At 40.0% G+C, this 25,443-nt stretch overlaps 1 protein-coding gene and 1 long non-coding RNA gene across 5 annotated transcripts in view; both read left to right on the forward strand.

The window, feature by feature from the left end:
* The window catches only part of stt3b (STT3 oligosaccharyltransferase complex catalytic subunit B), a 64,835-nt gene extending 45,037 nt beyond the window's left edge, over positions 1-19,798 (forward strand). For all 3 annotated transcript variants that reach the window (XM_077507170.1, XM_077507171.1, XM_077507169.1), the window contains 12 exons: positions 1,428-1,527; positions 1,903-2,001; positions 4,339-4,485; positions 8,136-8,184; positions 8,663-8,817; positions 10,577-10,788; positions 12,795-12,982; positions 13,786-13,957; positions 15,374-15,547; positions 17,423-17,536; positions 18,523-18,729; positions 18,904-19,798. In XM_077507170.1, coding sequence (XP_077363296.1) covers positions 1,428-1,527; positions 1,903-2,001; positions 4,339-4,485; positions 8,136-8,184; positions 8,663-8,817; positions 10,577-10,788; positions 12,795-12,982; positions 13,786-13,957; positions 15,374-15,547; positions 17,423-17,536; positions 18,523-18,729; positions 18,904-18,978 — 1,692 coding nt within the window. In that variant the 3' untranslated portion in view covers positions 18,979-19,798. The remainder of the gene's footprint in view (positions 1-1,427; positions 1,528-1,902; positions 2,002-4,338; positions 4,486-8,135; positions 8,185-8,662; positions 8,818-10,576; positions 10,789-12,794; positions 12,983-13,785; positions 13,958-15,373; positions 15,548-17,422; positions 17,537-18,522; positions 18,730-18,903) is intronic.
* Positions 19,799-22,072: 2,274 nt separating this feature from the next.
* LOC144008142 (uncharacterized) lies at positions 22,073-25,098 on the forward strand. Of its 2 annotated transcripts, none has more exons than XR_013280673.1 (2): positions 22,073-24,389; positions 24,938-25,098. It is a non-coding gene; the product is annotated as an uncharacterized LOC144008142 (long non-coding RNA). The 2 variants fall into 2 exon arrangements; XR_013280674.1 differs by having other exon boundaries at positions 22,073-23,909.
* The last annotated feature ends 345 nt before the right edge of the window (positions 25,099-25,443 follow it).

The raw sequence follows: 25,443 nt of genomic DNA on the forward strand, positions 1-25,443 counted from the left end.
GATGGACGGGAGCAACGGCAACCATGCTAGTTGCTGTGCAACATCCTCCTTTTTCCAGTCGGTTGTGTGCGAGGGTGGAGAAGAAGCATTATGCATGACTCTCTACTGCTGTCATGCTCATTCTCCAAGTAATGTATTTTCATTATCCCTCTGTCTAAACAGTCACTACCCACTATCATCGGGGAGCAGCGGAGCTCATTTTTGCCCAATTGAGTATTTAAACTGCTCGCACCAGCCGCTCCGTTATTCTAATTCACTTACACGGCTCTGGAAACAATTATGAGAACACTGCAAAATTATCATGTTTCTCTGGTTTTGCTGTTTGAGATTTGAGTGAAATTAACATGTTTTATTCTATAAACTGCTCACAATGCACCCTCCATATTCCAAATCGTGTGAGGGTATTCCTTTGCAGAGTAAAGCAAGCAAAATGGTGCATTCAGGGTAGTTTCACAATGTCGGAAATATCAAACGGTTTGCACTTTACACCAATGTACAATGAGGAAAAAAGCAGGCATTGACACAAACAAAAAAAAAATGTTTGGTATATCAGAGTTGTCCACACTGCAAACCACTTTTTCTCACTGCGCTCCATGTTCGCGATATCTCTTCCGGATGGCCCTGCGGTCAGCCTGTGAAATTCAGAGTGTGATAAGAGTGAAAAGACTTTGCTCCAACCACTGTCGGATTCTTGCCCTGAGCTGTTGCCCTTTGGCTGTAGGCCAGACTGTTGGCTTTTAGAACCGTGTTCTAACAGCCAAGCTTGTTTGAGTGCACCCTCGGGTGGGACTCTCTCCATTCCTCACGATTCTATATTTTCCTTTTAGTTCATTTGTGTTTTCTAGTTCAGTATATAGCAGTCTTCAGCATTCATACTTTTGAATAAGAAGAAAAGAAACTATTGCTTTAAAAAAAATAAATTCCTCTCTGCACGAGCCCATGGTCAATGTTAAGCCATCCGAGAGCGACTACTTGAATTCTTGCACTGTAACGTATATGTCTGGTCTGTCCTATGCAAGTCCTGTATATGTATATGTATATGTATATGTTTCCGACTGTCAGAAAAGCAACAAGTAGTTCTAGCTTTCTGCTGTAAATGCTAATGCTGAAAACAAGCAATTTGCTTCCCCGTAGAAACGCGCAAAAAACATGCCATGATTTATGCATCTTCGGGAAAGGGGCACTCAGGGGAGATGCCAAATGTTTCTCCTTCCCCACTGTACACTGCATAACAAGCAAAGCCTTACAAGTCTTGGCCCGACTGGAAATTAGGCCAAAAAAGCTGGCTTAATTATTGCCGTGAATGGCGAGATATTGCTCAATCTCATTTCTTTCTCAAACGCTCATGTGAATTTCACTCATCATTGAATTCAGTTATATTATTTGAATATGAAAGCTTGAATTATTTTTGTTCTTGTCTCTTCCAGGTATCGGCATGGGGAGGCTATGTGTTTATAATCAACCTGATTCCCCTCCATGTGTTTGTGCTGCTGCTGATGCAACGTTACAGCCGAAGAGTCTACATAGGTATGGTGCACAGGTTTACCGTAATAAGATGTTGTAGGGAATGGCTTGATGTTTACGATTAGATTGGAATATGAATGTAAATGTATGCAAAAAAAAAAAAAAAATCTCCCTCCAATAGAACCTTCCGTTAAGATGCTCGAAATTCAAATTCCCATCTCACAATCGTAAGCAATTGGCCGTGATTTCTCAAATTCGACCTCCTGCTACAACGTTCGTAGAGAATATATTTGCGACGCTGAAACATGTACAACTTGGTGGGGGATGAAAGTAGACATGAGTCTACATTTGTCGAAATATCTGACATTGATGGCCCTTTGGGAGCTTGTGGTTTTTTGATAGCTTCTAAGTTCCTTTCCTGTCCTTATCTCTTCACAGCCTACAGCACATTCTACATCGTCGGACTTGTACTGTCAATGCAGATTCCGTTTGTCGGCTTCCAGCCAATCAGGACCAGCGAGCATATGGCTGCTGCCGGTAAGTCAGATGTGACTGATTTGACATTTTCATTTTTCGGCAGAAGTACAATTGCGTTTAGTTGTTTACTTTGTGCGTGCCAACAGATAACTGGTGTGAGACAACGGGGGTATATGTCATAAATTACAGTCGACGTGATTGCATCGAAGTTGTTTCCAGTAACGGGTGGCAAAATAGATTCATTATCAGTGTGGCTGCATGTTAGTATGTTAGTATGTGTAGCCCACCAAATCCTAATGTAGTTGACAATCTACTTTCAAACTAAAAGGAATTTTGGCTCAGTTGTGATTGATTGCATAATAATAAACACATGGGCAAAATTGCCCCCAAAATCTATTTCCTTGGTTATGTAACAGGTGTCTTCAAGTGTGTGATCAATGTGTGCAATAATTTTATTATAATGGCCTTAAATATAAACCCATACATAACAAGGTAATATATGCCACAGAGTTATGGGGGGGGGGGATTGAGAGCAGAAATTTGGACACGGTTTGCTCTTTTTAATGAGACTGCAGGAAAAAATGACTTTGCAAGATAATTACCTTCTTTGCAGAGAATGCAGGAAAAGTGGAAGGTGGGCAGCATGTCACTTTACAACACTGTTTTTTGTTATTTTAATGTTAGGATTTGGTTTCAGCTTTTTACAAGTAAAAAAACTCATTTTAAACGTGTGCAGGGTTGCTGATTTCGTTCTTGTATTCAAAATAAAAATAAAACAGTCCTCATAGCAAACTTTACCAAATTTCTTTTTTTTTTTTTTTTAGCAATATTGTGATAACAGTGATTACATTATATTTTTTGTTACTCTAAAGTTTCATTTCTTCTAGTAAAATGTCTTTGCTGACTTGGCAGCCACACAGGTTTGTCATTACGCAACTGCAGTTTCACCATTCAACGTCTCACATTTTACTCAAGCAAATTCCGGTCTTTGAAGTATTTCTGCCCACTAGCACACCTGATTCATATAATCAGCTCATGCGCATGCCTGATAACGATCCTGATCGTTAGTATCGGGTGTGCACAGGTGAGTTAAAGATGTACAAGGGAAGAAATGATCATCTCCTCGAACTCAAGTGTGCGAAGCACATCATAAATATCTGAATAATGATCCTTATTTAATCTACTATCTGCTCTCCTTTACTGGCCTACTTTGAAGATTTAATGACACTCTTGCTTTGAAAGAGGTGAAAAGTTACTGAAGCAGTATTATCTATTTTTTTGTGCACATTTAAACGGCTAATATATTCTGGAAGCAAAAGGGAACTTTGGTTGTTGTTGTTGTTGTTGTTGTTGTTGAAGTTAATGCATATAAAAGCTGGGGAATAAATGGTGAAACAAACATTGTGCCAGGTCAATAAAGCAAATGCCAGCGATAAAATAAACCAAAGTAAAACTTTTATTTTAATAAAGCCAAGTCATTGTCATGTAAATTGGACATATTTTTGTCAAATATTTCTATTCTAAGTCAATATCACCCTGCCCTACACACCATGCAATGTCCGATCGCCGTCAAAACCCTTTGAAGCCATTTTACCACCATTTTGACTTTCATATATTTACATTTTGTCAAATGCCCAGCAGCCCAGCCTTATTTGCATTCATAAAATGTCAGTATTGTTTTTCAAGACCGTAACTAAACAATTGTATTGTTTTCTTAAAACTACTGAGCAAATTTTTTTCTATTTTTGGCCACTGACAAACACTATTTTCTTTAAACATGCACTAATCTTGTATATACTTTTTGTTTCTAAGCAATGCTGCAGGAGCATTTTTTTTCTCTTTTTTTTCTTTAAACAATGTACACAAACGGCATCCTGCAAGACGTTAAGCAATTCAACACCAGAAATATCCGCGACTCCGTTTTTAGCTTTGCCTTCCCGCTTAAGTCTATTTTGTGTCGCCTGTGTAGCAGCTGCTCCGAACATCTGGTGGTAGCATTTAGGAGGCACCATGGGAGGCGATAGGAGAGTGACTGAGCCATGGATTTGTTAGGACGGTGCCCCCTTGGGCACGTGGGGAGGTGGGATAGAATTTTAGCACCATGGCTGCTCTCCAAGAAACCTTCAAGGGGCTTCGTTGTGGAAAAGGTGGGCACGCTGAAGAAACAGGGTGATGTGGGTTGACAGAGAAAAATGCTGGAAAGAAGAAGTGCTTAATTTCTTTCCTAACAAATTCAGCAGATGTTAAAAAGAGGCAGATTCAAGAGCTCTGCGCGATGAATAAGTCATGAAACACGTATTCAGTGCAACCTAAAGCACCGTGAATTGACAAAAGACAAAGCAAACACATTCACGATTTGAAAGCCGTCTGACGGGTCGTTTCTTTTCCTACTTTCAGGTGTGTTTGCCCTCCTCCAAGCATATGCCTTCCTGCAGTACTTGAGAGACAGACTGACCAGACAAGAATTCCAGACGCTCTTCTTCCTCGGCGTTTCTCTCGCCGCCGGCGTGGTCTTCCTCACCGTCATCTATCTCACGTACACGGGTATGAATGCAATATCCTGGCTGGCGTGGTATCAACATGTACAACGTGATCCGTGTTTGCCATTGTGAGCAATTGCACAACTTCACATTACACTCAGTAATTATCAGATTTAAGTGTGGGAATGCCCACGTTATTGTGATTTTTATTCCCCACACTTTTTTGCCGCTTAACAACTCCCACATTCAATTAGCTTAGAAAATTGACACCTCCCGGCGTATATATCGTCTGATTCCACATGACTTACAGTAGTTGCACAATTTAACATTTAATATCAACTTTTCCTCATTCATTTTCAATGGGATAGACGTTGAACCTTTTTCTAAGTATCACTTTCCACGCCCGCTGCCATACATATAATTTATCATCATTAAGGGATGCTCGATGGCACAGTTGTGCATTGTCCAGTAACCAGGAGGTCATAATTTCATAATTTATTTACTTCATAAGCATTCTACGTGTATTCAAATCTTAGCATTCAGCTTTCAGCATTCGCACGCAATTTCTCCAGAAATTGCACTTAGTCGAGCTGTCTATTGGCATTTAAAACTAATAAATATGCATACAACCTCAATAATGAATCCTCGTAAATCTGTTTCATGAATTTGTTAATCTGTTGATCTTTCTTTCCAATACTTCCCTTAATGTTCTCTATGGCTGTTATTTGTGCATGAATACCATGGCAGATTTAGATGAATAAGCATGCTCTCAAATAGGTCAATGAACTGATCTGGGATGCAATATATACCATGCTCAGAGGATTCTTGTGCCACACTAAAAGCTCCTAATGATGGCAAATGTGCGTCAAGACCGATGAAATGCAGTTGTACATAGAATACAATCCATTTTTATCTGCAACAAACTGAGCAAGCAGTGTTTCAAGTGACTTAAACATTCTTCGTGTTGTCCTCTTATTAGTGTTGACATATTGTCCTGAGCAATCAAGGCAGATAGTTTTAGCTACCTGTATGTCACAATAGATTTATGGTTGTCATCACATTTTTTTCACTTTGCCTCAGCGGCTAGCTTTTTGTGGTGGCGTGACAAAAGAATGGAGAGAGAGAGAAAATGCAAAACAAGCTGATGTCTCGTGATATTTGCTGAAGTCTTGCCGATTGCCTTTACATGTGTCATGGTTTGTTTGCTTAGCACATTTTACAGTGCACGGAGGGAATGATGCCGCAAAGGCTTGTGGTACACCTTCATACTTTGTCTAATATTAACTATAATTTTGTTTGACAATCTTAAACATTAAAGTGAGGGTAACTCAAACAAAAGTACTTTTTTTATGGCACTGTAGTGATAGAAACCCCCCCAGCATATTTTAAGCATGGAAGTACCGCTCCAAGTTTTAAACACAATTGAACTTATTAAAACGGTGTAAATGTATTTGAATGCACAAATATCTATAAGCATTTTTGTCTCTTAATATTGTCCTTGCACTTCATATTTTCTTCTGATATGCAGCTCTGCGCTAAGGTTAGCCGAGCCGCCATCGTTTCACGCTTCCTTGGCTATTTATCGATTCCATTTAGCTTTTTATTAGTATTTCAATGCTGTAATTTGTGGCGCTGATGGACTGCTTTTTGTTTGTGAAATTACACTTCATTCCATTTGTGCGAATTAGACTTGATTTACCATTTTGAGATCACGTCTTCGTAGAGCTCTGTTCGACATCACCCCAAATCACAATGGCGAGGAATGTCATAAATTTACAACCACTCAAACAGTATCCATAAAACACATTGCTCCTTCAGTAGATCATCATTAAAGTGGGGTTTATGTCATTGTGCTTAGAATCAGTTGCTGTACTTGGGCCAGTTAGTGAATATGTGTATGTTTTATATATAGATAGCATGTGGCTTTTCAACACTCACCACCATTCATTTAAACTTTACCAACTTGTTACTTGTTTTCCTCAGTCTTGGGAACCTTGTGATATTTTTTATTTTTTTAAATTCTGCAAACTATTCTCTCTGTTATAGAAATGAAGTGTAGGTGCTTTGGTTTGTTTAGTTATAGATGGTAGCAAATTGGTATCGCAGTTGGGAAAAGGGAAACGGTGCATTTTTAAAATATGCGGCTGAGCTCATTTGTGTTGTCTTGTATGGGTGTTGGTTGTGCACATGTACGACTGTGAAAGCCCCCCAAGCAACAATTCAGAGCTGTAATGTATTCCAGATCAAAGCTTAAAATATATATGCACATATGAAATGCCTTGTGCCTAATTTGCAGTATAAATGCTTCCTCTTATGTTTATAAATAAGAGAATTCCCGTAATTAAGATGTCAGAATACTATTCCTACAATCAGGAGGACTATGATTACACATGAGCCTCGCATTTTCTGAACCATTTTGCTCGTGTGATTTAGTGTCTTATAAAAAAATTATAGCCAGCACAATGTGTAGTTTGTTGGTTTAAAAATAGTATGCAAATATTGCTTTCAGACGTTGTTTCTTGCATCACATAGATGACTAAAACGTTGCATTTTGTATGTTTTTGTAATTTAGAACTGTTTCCAGGCATCTAAATAGTTTGGGCAGGCAACAATTGTTCATATGCATACCACATAACGATTTAAACGAGTTAATTCTAACATCTATACAAAGAAAGAATCTTGCCGTGAGCCTCTGAGTTATCTAAAACTGGCAGTTTTTTGCACTCTTGGAAAGTGGCTAACTTTTGGAATGGAAGTTGGCCACACAGCATAATTCTACGATTGAGCCAAACTACAAACTACAGCCGCTAGAAGTCATATTTGGCCAGAGGCACAGAAAAGCCGGCAGCCAAACTGGCAGTGGAAATAAAAGGCTAACGTAATCTCGGGTGTCAGCCCTGCAACTGACTGTTGATCTGCCCAGTACGCTGTACGCTGCCTCTGCCGGGATGTATCAACATGATTGTGCAGCCACTTTATGACCACTTGCACAATATACTGAATGAATGAATATAAATCAGCCTGTTTTTATGTATCTTGGGGTGACCATTTTGCCACTAGTTGTCGATTTTAAAAATGACATCACAGTTGCTCAGGTAATGACCAATCACGATTTACCTGTTTTCTGAATTTGGCCATTTGACATTCTCAAGCTGAGCTGTGATTGGTCGAGCCCTGAGCAGATGTGATGTCATTTTCAGTCGGCAACAATTGGTAAATGAGATGGGTAAAAACAGGTGTGTTTTTGCTGCCCTTATTCATATTCCATACACACAAGATTACATGTTTGGACAATGTGGTGTTGGTTCACAGTTATGGTGGGCATAAATGTGCTGAAGCACAGATGAGTCAGCAGGGGACAGGGCTGGGCATGGTTTACCCCACCGTAGTACAACATTGAATTGTTTATTTAGCCATTCATTGTAGTAGTCTTAGACTAGTACTTAGTCCATTTACTAAACTACTAGTTGTTGATCATATGAATGTTTGCTGTTTTTGGTGACTGGAGGGCAATGATCACATATTTATAGATAGTGATTTACAGTTACCGGTATTTAATTTTGATTTTTAGTTGCTGAATAAATAGGGCGTAATGTTTCAGATTGTCTTCAGGCAATTTCCATGTTTATTCCAAGACCTGAAGATCAGATTGCATTAAATATAGTTATTATTGTTTTTGAAATGCAATTGAAAAGACTATTTCCTGTCTTACAGGATACATTGCTCCATGGAGCGGGCGTTTCTACTCACTCTGGGACACTGGGTAAGTTTTGCTGAAATGTGTAGTAAAATTGAACATTCTGTGCAAACCTAACTTGCACCATGACGTAGAGGGTTAAACGCTTCAACAGAAATATTTCTTGTCCCACATAGCAGCATGCGCTTTGTGATCTGCAAATGACAAAAGACGTATGTGACAATCAGTTCCCACCCTATTTGCTGATTGATGCCGTTTCCTTTGGAGGCTGATACAAATTCTTTTTGTGGCTCTTTTTTTTTTCTCCCCATGGTAATCAGTAAAAACTTCAGAAGGAAATATTTCAAGCTGTATTGTAAAAGGCCGTAATGAATGAACAGAGAGCATAAAACACAAAAGGAAGCGCAAAGAGAGCGCATAACTCGCGTGGTGATATATCTTAATGTTTCATTACAAAGATGCCGTGGATGTAATGGATCTTTCCACCTTATTATTCCGGGGAATTTATTGCATCATTTGTCTGTCCTTCCAACTTTCCCTTTAGCTATGCCAAGATCCACATCCCCATCATAGCATCGGTGTCGGAGCACCAGCCGACGACGTGGGTCTCCTTCTTCTTTGACCTTCACATCCTAGTGTGCACCTTCCCGGCAGGCCTCTGGTTCTGCATCAAGAACATAAATGACGAGCGAGTGTTTGGTAAGTCTTTGGTGGACTTCAAGGTCATCTAATGTCGCAGTTTGTTTTCAAGACAGTATTGTGCAACAACTCAATGAACATATGAGTGGGCTGATATATTCATCATATTTGACATCTTTTACCACTCAATGGATAGTCGTTAAATGAGCAGAAGGGGACCTAACTCCAAGCCTTGAAGGACACCACGTTTAACGTGGGGGAGCTTTGTCCTTATAAGTAGTCATCCTTTTCACCCAGAAAACTGTCCATGCCAGAATAATGACGTAAGCAGACATTTAGACAGAGCAGAGAAGTTAAACGGAAATATGGAAATGGAAGACTGGATTGAATGGAGCACAAAAGTACTTCTGAAGCCAAATGTAATTTCTGCTGAAAATGAATGCTGACAGTTTCATATTATTCAGCAGAGTTATGATGAATTGCTAAGTCGTCTTCATTCAGATAAGGAAACACTCAATTCACTCAATCTTATCATAAAAAAGTCATCGAATGTGGGTGGAAAAAAAAATATTGATAAATGCTTGTCCGCCAACATCCCCAGCCACCACCCACCAAAAAAAAAAAATCTTGATTATGAAATAGTGTGGCCTATTATTGCTTGCCATCTAATATGAAACTGATTAAGACAAAAAATAATGAAAAGATTTTTGTGAATAAGAGACTAATACTGTATAATACAGTTTTATCCTGCTGATTCCAATCACATCTATGAATTCTGATACCAGTAGGGATGTAACGATACTGGCAAAATCGTGATATCGCGATATTAAAACAGCCACAATATATCGTCGTCGTCATGTCACGAAATTAAAAGCAGCACATCTGATCAAAAAAGTCAGGTTGATTTCCATTTTTGCAGTTCTAGCACCCTCTGGTGGCTACTTTTTTAGTGCAGTTTAATTTTCACAAAGGCATGTTTTGGCCCTTCTATGTTTAAAATGCCCGCTAATCATCAGATGATCGTCTTAGTATGCTTGTGAAGCGAGTCGATATGTGGAGGAACTCAATGTGTGCGTGCATTATTAATTAAGTGCCTCAATTTTAAGTGTTGTTAGAGATTGTAGCTTGTTTATATGCAATTTTCTTATGCACAAAAGCACAATATATATAATTTTTTTAGTATGAGCTCTTTTTTTTACAATATTGTGACCTTTTTTTGTATCGCAAACCTCCCCACGATATCGTGATAATTATCGTGATATTGTATCGTGATGTTTTCGATATCGTTACATCCCTAGATACCAGTCGCATTGATTAGCTGCACACTTGTCAATTTTAGAGATGCTCATTAATGCTTATTAAAATAATTGATTAATCTATTTTTTTAAGTAATTAATCAAATTAAAAATAATTATCCAAATCCTTTTTTAATACATAATTGACTTATGACTTGATTAACAAATATTACAAGCTTTTAATGTAAAAAAAAATAGGACAGCCCAGTCTAGATAAAGGTCAGAGGACATTCAAGCAATAGAAACGTCCTTCAGCTGTCTGTTTCTCCTCCAACTTACTCAGCCAATTATTGCTATTGATTAGGCACTCACTTGTTGAGCCCGGTCGGCGCTTTTGAAGGACGGAAAGCTACCGGTGTACTTTCTATTCCGGCGCTGTAATGTGGAGAAGTAGAAAAGACTGATTAACTGAGCCTGAGGCTGCCTTTTTTTGTCTTTATTCATTTTTGACATCGGCGTATCTTTTCAGTCTGCACTTATTCAATGAGTCATGTTATTTTCGTCTTTTTTTTTTTCCTTTGCAGTGGCCCTGTATGCCATCAGCGCGGTGTACTTCGCCGGCGTGATGGTGCGTCTCATGCTGACACTAACTCCGGTGGTGTGCATGCTGTCGGCCGTGGCTTTCTCCAGTGTCTTTGAACACTACATGGGAGATGACACCAAGCGGGAGAAGCCCCCCGCCGAAGACAGCAGTGATGAGGACGACAAGAGGAATTCTGGGAATCTCTATGATAAGGTAGGGTGTGATGCATTGTCGAGCTGTACTGTACAAATGGACATTTTTTTTTTTTCGACACAATGTCGCAGGAAGCAGTCGCGTTTCGATCCGACACGTGTCGAGGTGGATGGTACCACCTTTGCTTGGATTTGCATTGCAGGGTCCCAGTGCCCAATTACAATTTGGCATTGCAAGCCCCCCAAAAGCAATGGGGTTGTCAGCGTCCTGGTTTTAAGGAAGGCTGTGATACACTGAAAAATCCCCCAACTCCAAGCATGATACATTTTTTTTTTTTCTTTAATAATTCTTTAGAACTATTCACACTTTTATAGAAGCTTTTTTTGTGCAGCTGTTTTTTTTTTTTTTTTTTTTAAATAAGATTTTTGTGGCGAACAAAAGCTTTTAAGGCCGTAATCACCCATTCCTAAATCACTTGCATTTTCTATAATGGGCAAAAAAAAATGTTTTACTAATTATTTATTATTATTGTTATTGTTATTATTGTTATTATTATTATTAAATTGGATTAATTAATTTATTTATTTATTTTTACATAAGCTTTTAAGGCCATATCACCCATTCCTAAGGCTGCTATGATGCATATCCGAGTTGAACGACTGGAGAGCCAAAAATTGAAATTGTGTCACTTGAACCATACAGTGTAAATCCATCTCTGGAGTCTTGAAGTCACTGTGATATCTCTCTTTGTTGGTCGCGCTTGGCTCAACACCCTTTGTGGGGCTTTTGTGCTCAAACAGGAAAGCTGGCAGCTTTCATCTACACATCCCACCAATATTTTGAGCCGTTTCAGCTAACCTGTGATTCATCTGTGATTCAACTACAGCTATTTGATATGTTCACCCAATTCTGAGCACACTCGCATGGTAAATGAGCGGTTCGATACCTTTTTGTTGTTCGTCAGACAAAAGCAGTCAGTATAAAGCGAACACCACACGTGCAGAAATATTTTTGAAATGAATATCCTCTCTTCAACATCCGGACCAATGGCGTTTTTTAATCGAATCACCGTCCTTCCGGCAAGCACATCCACATGCACTTGAAATCCACTTCAACCAGTCAAAAGCCTGAAAATATTTTTTTGTTTCACATTTGAACGCCTCCGTACAATAGTTATACCCACACTGATGTTGTCAAGGTGCATGAAATCAAAGTGGCTCGTGTAAGACAACATCATTTCATCATTCAACAGCTTTCTCCCCCTCCTCCCTGTGCCACGTTTTGTAAAAAAGTGACCTAAAATGATATGGAGGGATATATAAATACCCAACATGGCCTTGTTAGAAAAGAGGGAAGGGTGAGTCTTGTTTTTTATTTTATTTTTTGTATTGTATCCTCAGAGGCACATAACATGAGGACTCTGCACCATAGTTTGCATATGTAGTACTTTGTCCGTTCTTTATGGAACGTCAGCATCATAAATCATTGTGTGCGCTAGGGATGTAACGATAACGGCAATATCGTGATATCGCAATATTAAAACTGCCACAATATATCGTCGTCGTCGCGTCACAATATTAAAAGCGGCACATCTGTTAAAAGAGTCGGGTTGATTTCCATTTGTGCAATTCTAGCACCCTCTGGTGGCTTGTTTTTTATAGTGCAGTTTAATTTTCACAAGGCATATTTTGACCCTTCAATGTTTAAAATCCACAACAATGGTCAGATGAAGGGGAATGGAATATGCTCGTGAACTGAGTCAATATGTTTAGGAGCTCAATGTGTGCTTGCATTAGCAAGTGCCTCAATATATATTTTTTATATATAATTTATAAATTATAAATTCTCATATTTTTCATTGCTGTATTGTACAATTTTTTTTAGTATGAGCTAAAAAAAAAAATTAATACAATATTGTGACCTTTTTATTTTATTATTATTATTATTATTATTTATTGTATCTCCAACCTCCCCACAATATCATGATCATTATCATATCGTGACCTTTGTATTGTGATGTGAAGTTTGGATATTGTCACATCCCTATTGTGTTGCCTCCCTTTCAGGCTGGCAAGGTACGAAAACACGTGTCCGAGCAGGAGAAAGCTGAAGAAGGTTTGGGTTCAAACATCAAGTCCATCGTCACCATGCTCATGCTCATGCTCCTGATGATGTTTGCCGTCCACTGCACGTGGGTCACCAGCAATGCTTACTCCAGCCCCAGCGTGGTGCTCGCATCGTACAACCATGACGGGTAAGGAGTGACAACACCCTCACGTGGTGTTCACACGCCTGCTGTAATTTGATAATGGCTGTAGAATTACCACATGGAGAGGGGCTAAATTAGTAGTTGGGGGGGAAAAAAAGTGTCTCCACAAAAAGCAGCAAGACAGGAAGTACATGCATATTTCATACATTTGTTGAAATATTGATGTGCGCATGACAGCGCGCGCTTTGATATGGCTACTTATTTTAGGCTTTCTAGGTCACGTAAATGTGTTTGTGTTAAGCATATGCTGCAGTTATTGGCCGTCTTCAGAGAGTAGCGTAGCACTCATCCCAAACTTTTAAAATACTTGCAGCGAGATGTAACAAAGTTGTCTTACCCCTTATACATTGTATTTCTGGTCGCCATATTTAGGACATGAATCCACCCTCAAAAAATTGTGAATTACTATTCAGATAGCTTTCTGTACTAACTCAAATAGATGGCAGCGCACATGTCATGCCAAAATATCATCAATAAATCTCTTCATGGCAGGTTTTGGGAAAGACATGACTGGGACTATGGTAGCCCATAAGTGATTAAAAAAAAATAAATAAAACAAAAACACAAACTCGCAGGGCAACAAAATTAAACTTTGATGCCAAGTAGGCGGCCACAAAATCTCATCCTGTGGCCCACAATTGGCCCCCGCACCACAAGTTTGAGTCTGTTCTGAGCAACAAGTAACAACTAATGAATTAATTTCAGTATGTGGAAATATTGTAAAATGGCCCTACATTTAATATTTTTGACGACTTCCCTGCAACATTATTTTGCTTTTGTCTCGTCAGGTCACGTAACATCCTGGACGACTTCAGGGAGGCCTACTACTGGCTGAGGCAGAATACAGACGAGCATGCGCGCGTCATGTCGTGGTGGGACTACGGGTATCAAATAGCCGGCATGGCCAACAGGACCACGCTCGTTGATAACAACACGTGGAACAACAGTCATATAGCACTGGTGAGCTCTTTTAATCGCAGAGAAACAAAAATGAGCAGCAGCCACCAGATCAACAAGCTCTGTTGTGATTGTTTTTGTTTTTTGTTTTTTTAATGAAATTGCCAATTCTATCAGCTCTCTCTTCGTCATGTTTTCTTAAGCATTTCATTTCATTGCTGTCACATACAATAGGAGGTTGGTCGCGTTGATTTCTCCCTCAGCTGCTGCATTTAAAAATGTCTTCCTTTAAAACTCCGTCTCCACTTTGATGCCCTCGCTGCCTGTCTGCTCCTCATCTGTTCTTGGAAAATAGAATCACGGCGCATTAGAGGGCGTAATTGACTGGTGGCTACTGCTCTGCTAGCGACCCGTGTGCACTTGCATTTTATTTGAGGTTTTTCCCTTTCACGGAGTCAAGAGTTGACTGTGACAGTGGATGGCCATTGGAGAGACTTCCTCTCACAAAGCAAAGAGGAGAAACTTTACGAGCGTCATAAAACGTTTCATCCCCCAAGGATGCAGCCAACTTGCGAGATTAAAGCCTGCTTGTGTCCAACATGCTGGCATGTGTTTTCTGGGTACAAACCAATGTTTTTTTATTTTTTAGTTTTTTTCTAAATTCAATGGCAAAACTTTCAGAGCTAAGCTGTAAATCACTGGTTTAGGGAAAAAAAAAAAAGTGGAGCATTCTACAGATAAACTAAATTTCTGACAGTCACCCACAAAAAAATGTCAACAAGAATCAACATGCACAACAATGTGAAAGTGGGTGTTTTTGAGCCAGATGTTCAAATTTAAAAACCGTTATACTACAATTTTGCTGAAAAACAAATATACAATACAGTTAATCTTTTTTTGTTTGTTTGTTTTTTGTGATTACATGTGGATGAGAATGAGAACGCAAATGTGGTATAGGAAGAATTGATTTTTGTTTTTTTTACTTGATTTATCATATGAACCACGATGACAACTGCGTGATTGACAGACACATGGCCCAAACGAATGGCTTGGTCACAAAGTGTCTTGGTTAAACCGAGACATCTGGTTTAGAAGGTAACGTGTACGTGAGGGTATGTTTCTGCCTGAAGATGGAGACTGAAGCTTATCCTCCATTTTGGATCTGGTGAAGATAACTGTGTGAAGCTCTTTACAGTTTCCCAGTGATAGAGGTGACAGTTGGCCAATAAATGTTTTGAGGGATGAGGACTGGTGGCAAGATCTGGAATATATGCTGGCAAAGTCACATTAATCATGTCGCACGCATCCAAGCTTGATTCTCTGCAGGGACCTCTGCAAATGTTTACGTCGAACTTGGAGGTCTCAAGTTGCAGCAACAGGGCCTACAAGTGTTTTTCATACGTTACTGTACAGTAATTCTGACTTGAATACTTCCATTAGCATTTAAAATCGATTCAACTGGTACTTTTGCCACTCTAGGTGGGGAAAGCCATGTCTTCCAACGAAAGCGCCGCCTACAAAATCATGAGGTCCCTGGACGTGGACTACGTGCTGATTATTTTCGGCGGTGTCATCGGCTACTCGGGCGACGACATCAACAAGTTCCTGTGGATGGTGAGGATCGCCGAGGGGGAGCACCCAAAGGACATCAGGGTAAGTGGCGGCGCATCCTCAAAAAGGCACATGACGCCAATCTCTTCTCTTATTGGCCACAAGAATGTGAAGAAGGTTTGCACTGCCAGTAATGATGACAAAACCAGTTTTGCGGAAAACTAAAATACACGTCTGGAATTCAACACAGCCAATAAAACAAATGAAAGTGATGCGGGCGTGCTCAAGTGAAGACGTATCAGTTAAGCAACAGTAATCTGTTTAAATGCCCCCTGCAGCTACATCACCGTAATGATTTTTTGTTTTTTTAAAGCAAGGTGCAAGCACATCAGTAACACCGATCGACTGTTAGCCGCAGATGCGATCAGAATACCAATAGGGAAGCAGTGGCAGTAGTTTTCTGTCTCAGTAAATGTCACTTGTGTGTTAAAAGGGATGATTGGAACAGGATGAAAACCAAAGTAGCTCTCTTTGAGATGCAGCTTGAATAGTTAGCATCTTTGTCAAATTCATTGGGAACTCTATTGTGCCGCTTGGTGGAAAGGTTGCAGTCGTGTCGTGTACGGTTTCCAACTTGCGAGGGGTTTTCCAGCAGCCTGACCATCTGCACAGCTCCGTCTTGGTACCTGATCTGTTCACTAAGCATCCAGTCTGGATGTTTCCGTTAAACGGGCTCCAATTAAAAGCCAAGTGCAGTTTCCTCCTCCCTTTTTCCACTCTTCAGATTCCATCCTCAAATTTGTACAGTACAAATATAGTCTAATTACAGTTTTGAAATTTGAAATAAGAGTAGCTGCAGCCGCAAATTGTGAAATACAATCTAGTGAGTGGTGAGAGTAGGTAAATGTTTTGAATATTGGTATGGTTTTCTTTTTTTCTGCACCTGGGAACTGTCAAAATACATCAATAAACAAACAAGTAATTGATTATCAAGTCATCTATTTTAACTCATTCACTGGCAGCCATTTTCACATTTCGCAATCCCGTTCACACGCGGCTGTTTTGCTGGATTTGGACTGATTTTGCAAGGCCCGCAGAATATTGCGTTCTATTGCTATTAAAACATGGAACATATCAAAAGAAAGATTCAAATCTCTTCTTTCATCAGGGAAAAAAAAAAAAGTACATTTCTGTTTCCGTTTTGCAGCAAATAGCATTAGAATATAGCTAAGTTTAATCAATTGTCACAAATATGTTTAGAATCGTGAGTAATTAAGGTTTTTGTTTTTTTTTTTTCAACATGGCCCTGGTTGAGTTCCGTTGCTCAGCTGCCACCTGCTGGCCGTTTGTGTAATAACTACCATTTCTGCAACCGTTCTTTGCAGTTGAGAGGCTGCATTAAAGCCTTCTGTATGCTCTAGCATTTAAAAAAAATGTCTTTGGGACACTTAAAACATTAAAAAAAACACAAACAAACGTATTTATACTTATTGGGGAATAGATTAGTTAATAATCGAGCACAGCCATCGTTTGGAGCCATTTTTTAATTTAATATTGTCCAAATTGTCTGATTTCAGCATATCAACAGTAATGGTTCATTGATTTCTGTAGTCCTTCATGAAAGAAGACTGATTATCTTGTGTTTAAAATCAAAATAAGACATTTGCAAACATCTGTTTCTACTTTGGAAAACGATGAACTGGTAACAGTACATCAATTCCCCTTTTCTTCAATTACTATTCGAATACGGAGTATGAATTAAACGGCAATCACTGGTGTTTACATCACAAAATGCTTTTGTTATGAATGCATTTTAATACAAAATGTAAGTGAATCAAATTAGTGGATTGATTCTAAAAATGTTCTATAGTAACAGCACTAGTACTTACACCAAATCGCCACAGAGTGCATTTTTATGAGTCGGGTAGAATTGAATAGATGTTTAAAAAAAATAATAATGGTAATGTTGTCTTCCAGGAGAGCGACTACTTCACTCCTCAGGGAGAGTTCAGAGTGGACAAGGCCGGTTCTCCCACTCTGCTCAACTGCCTCATGTACAAGATGTCCTACTATCGGTTTGGTGAGATGCAGGTGAGTTTGAGCTAACGGCCGCTTTTTTTTTTTTTTTGCACCCCAACTCCAACAATACAACACACGACTACAGTACCGTACAGTATTTGATCTGTTGCGCATCTCGAGGGCGAGTCGGGTCTCGTGAGAATCCTCAACACTTCCATCCGGCGCTCTGATCCACTTCAGGGGCTCGGATAATGAGTCGCAGTTGTGCGCAAAAGTTCACACAAGTCGTCTTATCCCGGAACAAGTCAGGTGCACTGTTCCTGTGCTTTGTAGACAGTAACAAGCGGCTGCCGCCACGAAAGGTGATTGGCTGGTTCAAAGGTGTTCGCAGGTGCCTCGGGAGTCCCCGCGGTGTGACGGAAGATTTCAAAGATTTTTCACATGCTTTGTGCTGCGGGACTAGTTGGGAGTAGGCAAAGGCAGGGGCGGAATGATCCTTCTTGAGATCACACGACTGCCTACAGGTCGATTGAATCCGTTTCAGCCAAGAAATGGGGGAAAAACAAATACGATGTATTATAGAAAATGGCAGTGGAAGAAAACTGGTAATATTAGTGGTTGTTAACGGAAAAAAAACAGGTTATGTGTCTTCTCCCATCTAATGGAAGCGCACATCCATCACTATATGTTCCAGACGTACATAGATGAACAAACATACTTGTGTAATCATTTTCAGACCAATTAAAGTAAGACTGGATAATCCCCCGCGGCGCACGGAATTATTTTTACACCAAAATCAGATATTGCCCAGCAACCTGCAGCTTCCGCTGTTTTTCTCATTACTCTGTAGAATGACCTCAAAGCCTTTTCAAGTTCCCCCGAAGCTTTGCAACTGTTTGTATGTCGTAGCCTTCTCTGCTAGATTCCTCTAAATCTCACACTAGTTCTTCTTGAGACAGGTTGGCTAATGAGTTTTCTTTTTTCTTTTTTGCCCCGGGAAGCTGCGTTTCTTCTGACATTTTACTACCCCCCCCCCCCCCCCCCCATCTATCTCTCAGCTGGACTTTCGAACGCCCCCGGGCTTTGACCGGACGCGCAACGCTGAGATTGGGAACAAGGATATCAAATTCAAGCACCTGGAGGAGGCCTTCACCTCGGAGCACTGGCTGGTCAGGATCTACAAGGTCAAGAACCTTGGCAACAGGGAGCCGCTGGACCGCAAGCTTCGCAGCATCGTGCCCAAACAGAAGCACACCTCCAAAAAGGTGCAAACAAGCATGGAACGCACATTCATATTGGCATTTTTAAGACCTCTGTTAACTTAAGAGTTAGTGCTCGAAAATTCAAATCATTTCTGCCTTTGTAGGCAACACTTGAAACAGCCCCGCCAGCCCCCCTCAACAAAATAAACTGAGTTGTGTTGCATTTGCTCCTTTCAGACGGCCAAGAGGAAGCGAGGCTACGTGAAGAACAAGCTGCAACTGAAAAAAGGCAAGAAAGTACAAAAAAAGTAACCCCGACGGACTGTCCAAGCAAAACAGATGCGAATGCGACGAAAACCTCTGACAAACAATGAAGAAGAGCACCAGGGTTGTGGATTTCTGTGGCACTTGGTCGGCAAGCGTTTCTCATTAACAGCACCCCCGTGTGGCCAGGAAGGTGAAGTGTCAAATACTGGCTTTCTCCAGAAAACCTTTGTCCATTTTATCTTAGGGGGGGGACGTTTTTGTCTTGCTTCTTTTCTCCACTTTTTTTTTTTTTTTGATTTGCAATCGATTTTTTTTTTTTTTTTTTTTTTTTTTTTTTTTTTTTTACTTTGTACTTGAATGTGCAGCGAGGCATCGGGCTGCTCTGTTGGTTTATGTCGATTAAAACTGTTGTGGTTCACAAACGATGTGATTATCAGTGCGCGTAAGGGAAGAGGGAGGGGTTGGGGGGCCAGTTTGCACCAAAGAGCCATTGACGTGACCTTGCTCCATGGCACATGTGAACTCCTGGGAAAGAAGAAAAAAAAGAAGCGAGGAAGCGCTCAGGCCTCGTTCCTGACACGTGTACACGCCAACGTATGCGGTATGGAGGGACGTCAACCACCTGTTTGAATTCATCATCATCATCATCACTCACGCTTCCTTTTTTGATCATTTGCAAACCAATTGGCCTAACGTGTAACTGTTATGTAAAGATAATGTCAAAAGAATTATAATATATTGGATTCTTGTGATTTTTTTATTTTTTTTATTTTTTTTTTTTAATATGCTGTTTGTTTTTTGTTTTGGATGTTTTTTGTATGACAGCAAATAGATAAGTGAATGCAATAATAATTCTTGTACAGAGGGCCTTGATTTTGTTAATGGATGGAATGAATGTGAATTTTTACAATGCCGATCCCCCCCCCCCCCCCCCCCCCCCCCCCTCCTAAATGGCCTCGATTGTACATTTTTGCTGCTAGGGCTTCAAAGAGGCAAGCAACAATACGTTAAAAGAAAAAAAAGAAAAAAGTAGGGATGTTATTAAATTAGGCCTCCCTTCCTGCAGAGGGCGCTCTCGTCATGGACTCACATTTTTGCTGTCTTCCGTCGTTTAGCAACAGGTGCGGAGGCCTCGCAGACGGGATGTTACTAGACTGATACTGAAAATACTGATTCAAACGATTTCATCATCATGCAGTGTTTTGTTTTGTTTTGTTTTTTTGCCTTGCTCTCCCCGTCTCGTAGGGATACTCGCATAATCACCATTCATGTTTTCCACTGCAGAGCTGCGTCCACTCGCTTGGGGTGGAAATGTTACTACTAGGAGGAAAAGTGCAAATATTACGATGACACTTGTAATCTTACATAAGAGTCTTTTCAATATTTGCTTCTTTTTTTTTTTTTTTTTTTTAAATAAATTACACCTACCTGTTCTCCATTGTTCCTTGTGCCCCCAAAACATTAGCAGCATTGTTTGCGCATCAATCTGGTGGCATTACAGTGCCAAGGAAATGTTGACGTGAGTTGCAGAGCTCCGTTTAGACATTAAGTAGTCATTTGCTGCCATCTTGTGGCCACTATAAACAGTTAGTTTGCGTACATCATTTCACCAATTTTGTTTTTCGTAGCAGAAATGTTTGAGCTGGGAATGAAACTTACACACAAGTATCACATCAATGTCTTAAACCGCATTTTTGATTTTTACGTTTACTCTGACAATTTTGTTGAAAATGGTCAATAAAAGTTGCAAGTTTGAAGGGATCTTCTACAGTTAGTTTTTTCCAAAAAGATGAACAGTAGTAGTTTGAAAAACAATTAACATTTTCATGACGTCTTCTAAAGGGTTATGTAACAAGGACGCAGCTCTGATTGGCTGTTTTGTTTTTTGTTTTTTTTTTGTGCTAATTTCAAAGACACTGAATTGTTCTTTGTGTTGCCATGTCTGAACTTGAGATTTCGATTTTCTTTCCTCGCCAGTGTTGCTTTAATGCTCGTGACATCTTTTTCGGCTTTCAGATCATCACCTCGAGTTTGCTTTCAAGAGGAGTTCAAACTAAGCCTTAATGTGATGTGAAGTTGCTCTTGATTTCCTTTTGGGTTGTTAGTTTGACGCCATCATCCTCAGCGCTTCTTCTCCCCTTCAGCTTTTTACACTGTTGCTCTGTTTGTTCAGTCATCTTGAAATATACACCGAATCGAAATGAAAGCATCTTCTTGTGTTGTCATTGTGGCCTCCACCTCGAACAAGTGCAACCGGGCAGCGTTTCTCTCTTGTGGGTTTAGTTATATTCCACTAGGTGGCAGCAACAACCCTCGCATGACCGAACACTTCAGAGAACTGCTGGTTGGCTTTGACGAGAATCAGGTTTGAAATCGCATGCTACTAAATATTGGTAAAACAGCTTAGTATATATGTGTGTATATATATATATATATATATATATATATATATATATATATATATATATATATATATATACATATATATATATAAGCCAAGTTACATGGTGTAAAGAAAAAAAAAATCATGCTGAAAATATTTGAAAGTCGTTTTGGGGATGTTACGGACATTACCAAAGACAGTGACATCTAGTGGATATTTTAAGTCTTAACAAGTTTACAAAAATGGTGACTAAAACAATCACTAACGTAGAACAATGTACAGTAACTTCTTTTATTTTTATTTTTTAAGACCACGTCAATTTTTAGAACACCCAAACGAAATTTATATAATAGCCTATGAATATGAATATATATGCAAATGAATTTCCACATGCATCGAAGCTTAAAGTTTCGAGTAAAAAAAAAACAACTAAAATAAATATTTGTATGTATTTTTTAACTAAAAAAAAACAAAAAACACAAATAATGCAGAATATATAATGCTTTTTTTTGTGCTCATGTACAAAGTACAAACATGGTGAGAATGGGACGTCATATCAACGGCCAACGGACGTTTAGACGTCAAAAGTCAACCTAGTTTGGGGGTCATATGGACGGAGAAATAGTCCACGACCGGCCAAACACGATTCGTACATGATCTGGAGGTCCATTAGATGTCGGATGTTTAGTGGGAGATATATGAATATAATATGATATATGAATGATTGTTTCACTAAAGATAATATGGCACATTCATCACGTCTGCATCGAATTTGCACTCAGAGATTATGACCATGACGCTCTCCCTCCACCGTGACGTCACACAGGAATGGTCTATAAATGGCGACCCGCGTGCTTGTGGGATATGTTTGGTTTTTTTTTAATAAAGGTGAGACACTTTTGCAGTCCTGATGACAGGCCAGCAGGCGGCGCTAGTGTGCAACAAGCGGAAAAATTTGAATGGTGGGCTGACGTCACGTCCGACTGCAGCTCGCTTGATATACAGGTTTGGGGGGTTTTTCTGCGACCATATGCGTGGTCTTCTGTCAGCTCGGTAGGCGAGCACACGAGCAACTTTTTGGCGTTTGTTGCCCTTTCTCACATGACGTTTTGCTTCTTGTAGGATTCGCACATTTGAGGTAAAAGAGCGTTTGAGGTTCGAGCACATCACGTCACAATGCGTTTCTTTGCTTCATTGAGAACGGCTCGCTCTTTTACCACCGTTTCAAACTTTATTTTTTCTTGCTGGCCAGCAATCTGTTGGCGCTAGGGAAACACTTCCAAACAATCTTTCAGAACCTTAAGTAAATTGAGTTTTTGTAACGGAAATGAAAATGGCGAATGTGCTTTGTTGAAATAACCTGCTCAGTTGTCGATGCTAAAATTTGGTCAAAACATTTTTTTTTTTCATTCTTGGTAAGTCCTCCTTACAACAGACAGCGTGCACAAGTTCACCATGTATCATTGCTCGCCGATTTATCAACTGTTTGACCTATTTTCTTGGTCACACTGATTGTTTTCAAATACACTCGCATTGACGCTCTCCCTTCACCGCAAGAGGGCGCACTTTAACGGGACGTCACACTGGAAGGGTCTATATATGGCGACCCGCGTGCTTGTGGGATATGTTTGGGGTTTTTTAAATAAAGGTGAGACACTTTTGCAGTCCTGATGACAGGCCAGCAGGCGGCGCTAGTGTGCAACAAGCGGAAGAATTGGAATGGTGGCTTGACGTCACGTCCGACTGCAGCTCGCGTGATACAGGTTTGTTTATTTTTCTGCGACCATATGCGTGGTCTTCTGTCAGCTCGGCAGGTGAGCACACGAGCAACTTTTTCGCGTTTGTTGCCCTTTCTCACATGACGTTTTGCTTCTTGTAGGATTTGCACATTTGAGGGAAAAGAGCGTTTGAGGTTTGAGCACATCACGTCACAATGCGTTTCTTTGCTTCCTTGAGAACGGCTCGCTGTTTTACCACCGTTTCAAATTGTATTTTATTTTTTTCCTGCTGGCCAGCAATCTGTTGGCGTGAGGGAAACACTTCCAAACAATCTTTCCAAACTATTAGTGAATTGAATTTTTGTAACGGAAATGAAAATGGCGAATGTGCTTTGTTGAAATAACCTGCTCAGTTGTCGACGCCAAAATTGGTCAAAACATCTTCTTTTTTTTTTCATTCTTGTTCACCATGTATCATTGCTCGCCGATTTATCAACTGTTTGAACTATTTTCTTGGTCAAAATGATTGTTTTCAAATACACTCGCATTGACGCTCTCCCTTCACCGCAAGGGGGCGCACTTTAACGGGACGTCACACTGGAAGGGTCTATATATGGCGAGACGCGTGCTTGTGTTTTTTTTTTTTTATAAGCATTTATTTATCAACAAATGAAGCTTACAGGCTTACAAAAACATAGACATGTACATCTGGGCGATCTCAAAAACAAACGTGAAAAAACAACATAGATATGTTATAAAGGTGAGACACTTTTGCAATCCTGATGACAGGCCAGCAGGCGGCGCTAGTGTGCAACAAGCGGAAGAATTTGAATGGTGGCCTGACGTCACGTCCGACTGCAGCTCGCGTGGTACAGGTTTGTTTATTTTTCTGCGACCATATGCGTGGTCTTCTGTCAGCTCGGCAGGCGAGCACACGAGCAACTTTTTGGCGTTTGTTGCCCTTTCTCACATGACGTTTTGCTTCTTGTAGGATTTGCACATTTGAGGGAAAAGAGCGTTTGAGGTTCGAGCACATCACGTCACAATGCGTTTCTTTGCTTCATTGAGAACGGCTCGCTCTTTTACCACCGTTTCAAACTTTATTTTTTCCTGCTGGTCAGCAATCTGTTGGCGCTAGGGAAACACTTCCAAACAATCTTTCAAAACCTTAAGTAAATAGAGTTTTTGTAACGGAAATGAAAATGGCGAATGTGCTTTGTTGAAATAACCTGCTCAGTTGTCGACGCCAAAATTTGGTCAAAACATCTTTTTTTTTTTTCATTCTTGGGAAGTCCTCCTTACAACGGACAGCGTGCACAAGTTCACCATGTATCATTGCTCGCCGATTTATGCCGGTTTGACCTATTTTCTTGGTCACACTGATTGTTTTCTAATACGAGTGTATTGGATGCATATAATTTATATATGTATTGAAGGCAGGTGTAAAATGCCTTAAGTTCTGTTTAATGAATTAAAAAGAAAAACATAAATCATGCTATTTCTACTAATTACTGTCAAATATTTTCTCCAATTTGGATACTGTAAATTTATAGAATCGTATGCCGATAAACATTTATTGGGAGGAGCAATATGGCGGCCTCGCATTTGGCTATTGAGAGCGCCGTCCATCGCACGTTACATGGTACTTATTAGAATATTGAATTGAATTGTGTGCTCTATATAAAATTTGTACTTTTGTGTGAGGAAAATCAAATAAAAGATCACAGAAATTTACCAGTTGCTTCGTTCAGTTTGTATTATTGGTGTATATAAAATGCCCATATCACACAGTTCTATTGCAAAATGGTCAAGTAAAACAACTGCATCATATTTTCTCGAGATGTTGTATTTGATTGTGCGTTTGTACCTAATGTAATGTCCCCATATGTCACCCCCCCTGCAGAGAACATGTGGTGCTCTGGGTCCTCTTCCAAACTGCCTGGCCGCTGTGAGACCACCAGATGACGAGTCGGCAGCTCTCCCACCCCCAAGTGTCCCCACATTTGTTCCCGTGTAATATTGTGAATTCATCTTTGTTTCTCGTAATAAAGCACAAGTAACAAACTCCACTGCCTCTTTACTTCAGTCATAAAGTGACTTAGCAATTCCAAGACGAGCCCCCTGCGGCTTGACAATGAAAGCAGACCACACCATGACAAATATGCTCAAATCGAGTCATGACAAAGTTTACAATTGAAATACTCGTCTGCTATTTGTATGAAACACTGAGCAATGCTAACGTGCAAGCTGATATTTAAAAAGTGAATGGTCAGTCAAATGTTTCAAGTGGATATCGGGCAGGACAGGTTTAGTGATGGAGGAGAACTTGACATTTTGACTTTGGTAAATGTTCACTTTGATGGCGAAAGGAAACACAAGCAGTCCTGCCAAAGCCAACGTGCCAGCGGC

This window comes from Festucalex cinctus, chromosome 19, assembly GCF_051991245.1.
Source record: "Festucalex cinctus isolate MCC-2025b chromosome 19, RoL_Fcin_1.0, whole genome shotgun sequence".
Taxonomy (NCBI): Eukaryota; Metazoa; Chordata; class Actinopteri; order Syngnathiformes; family Syngnathidae; genus Festucalex; species Festucalex cinctus.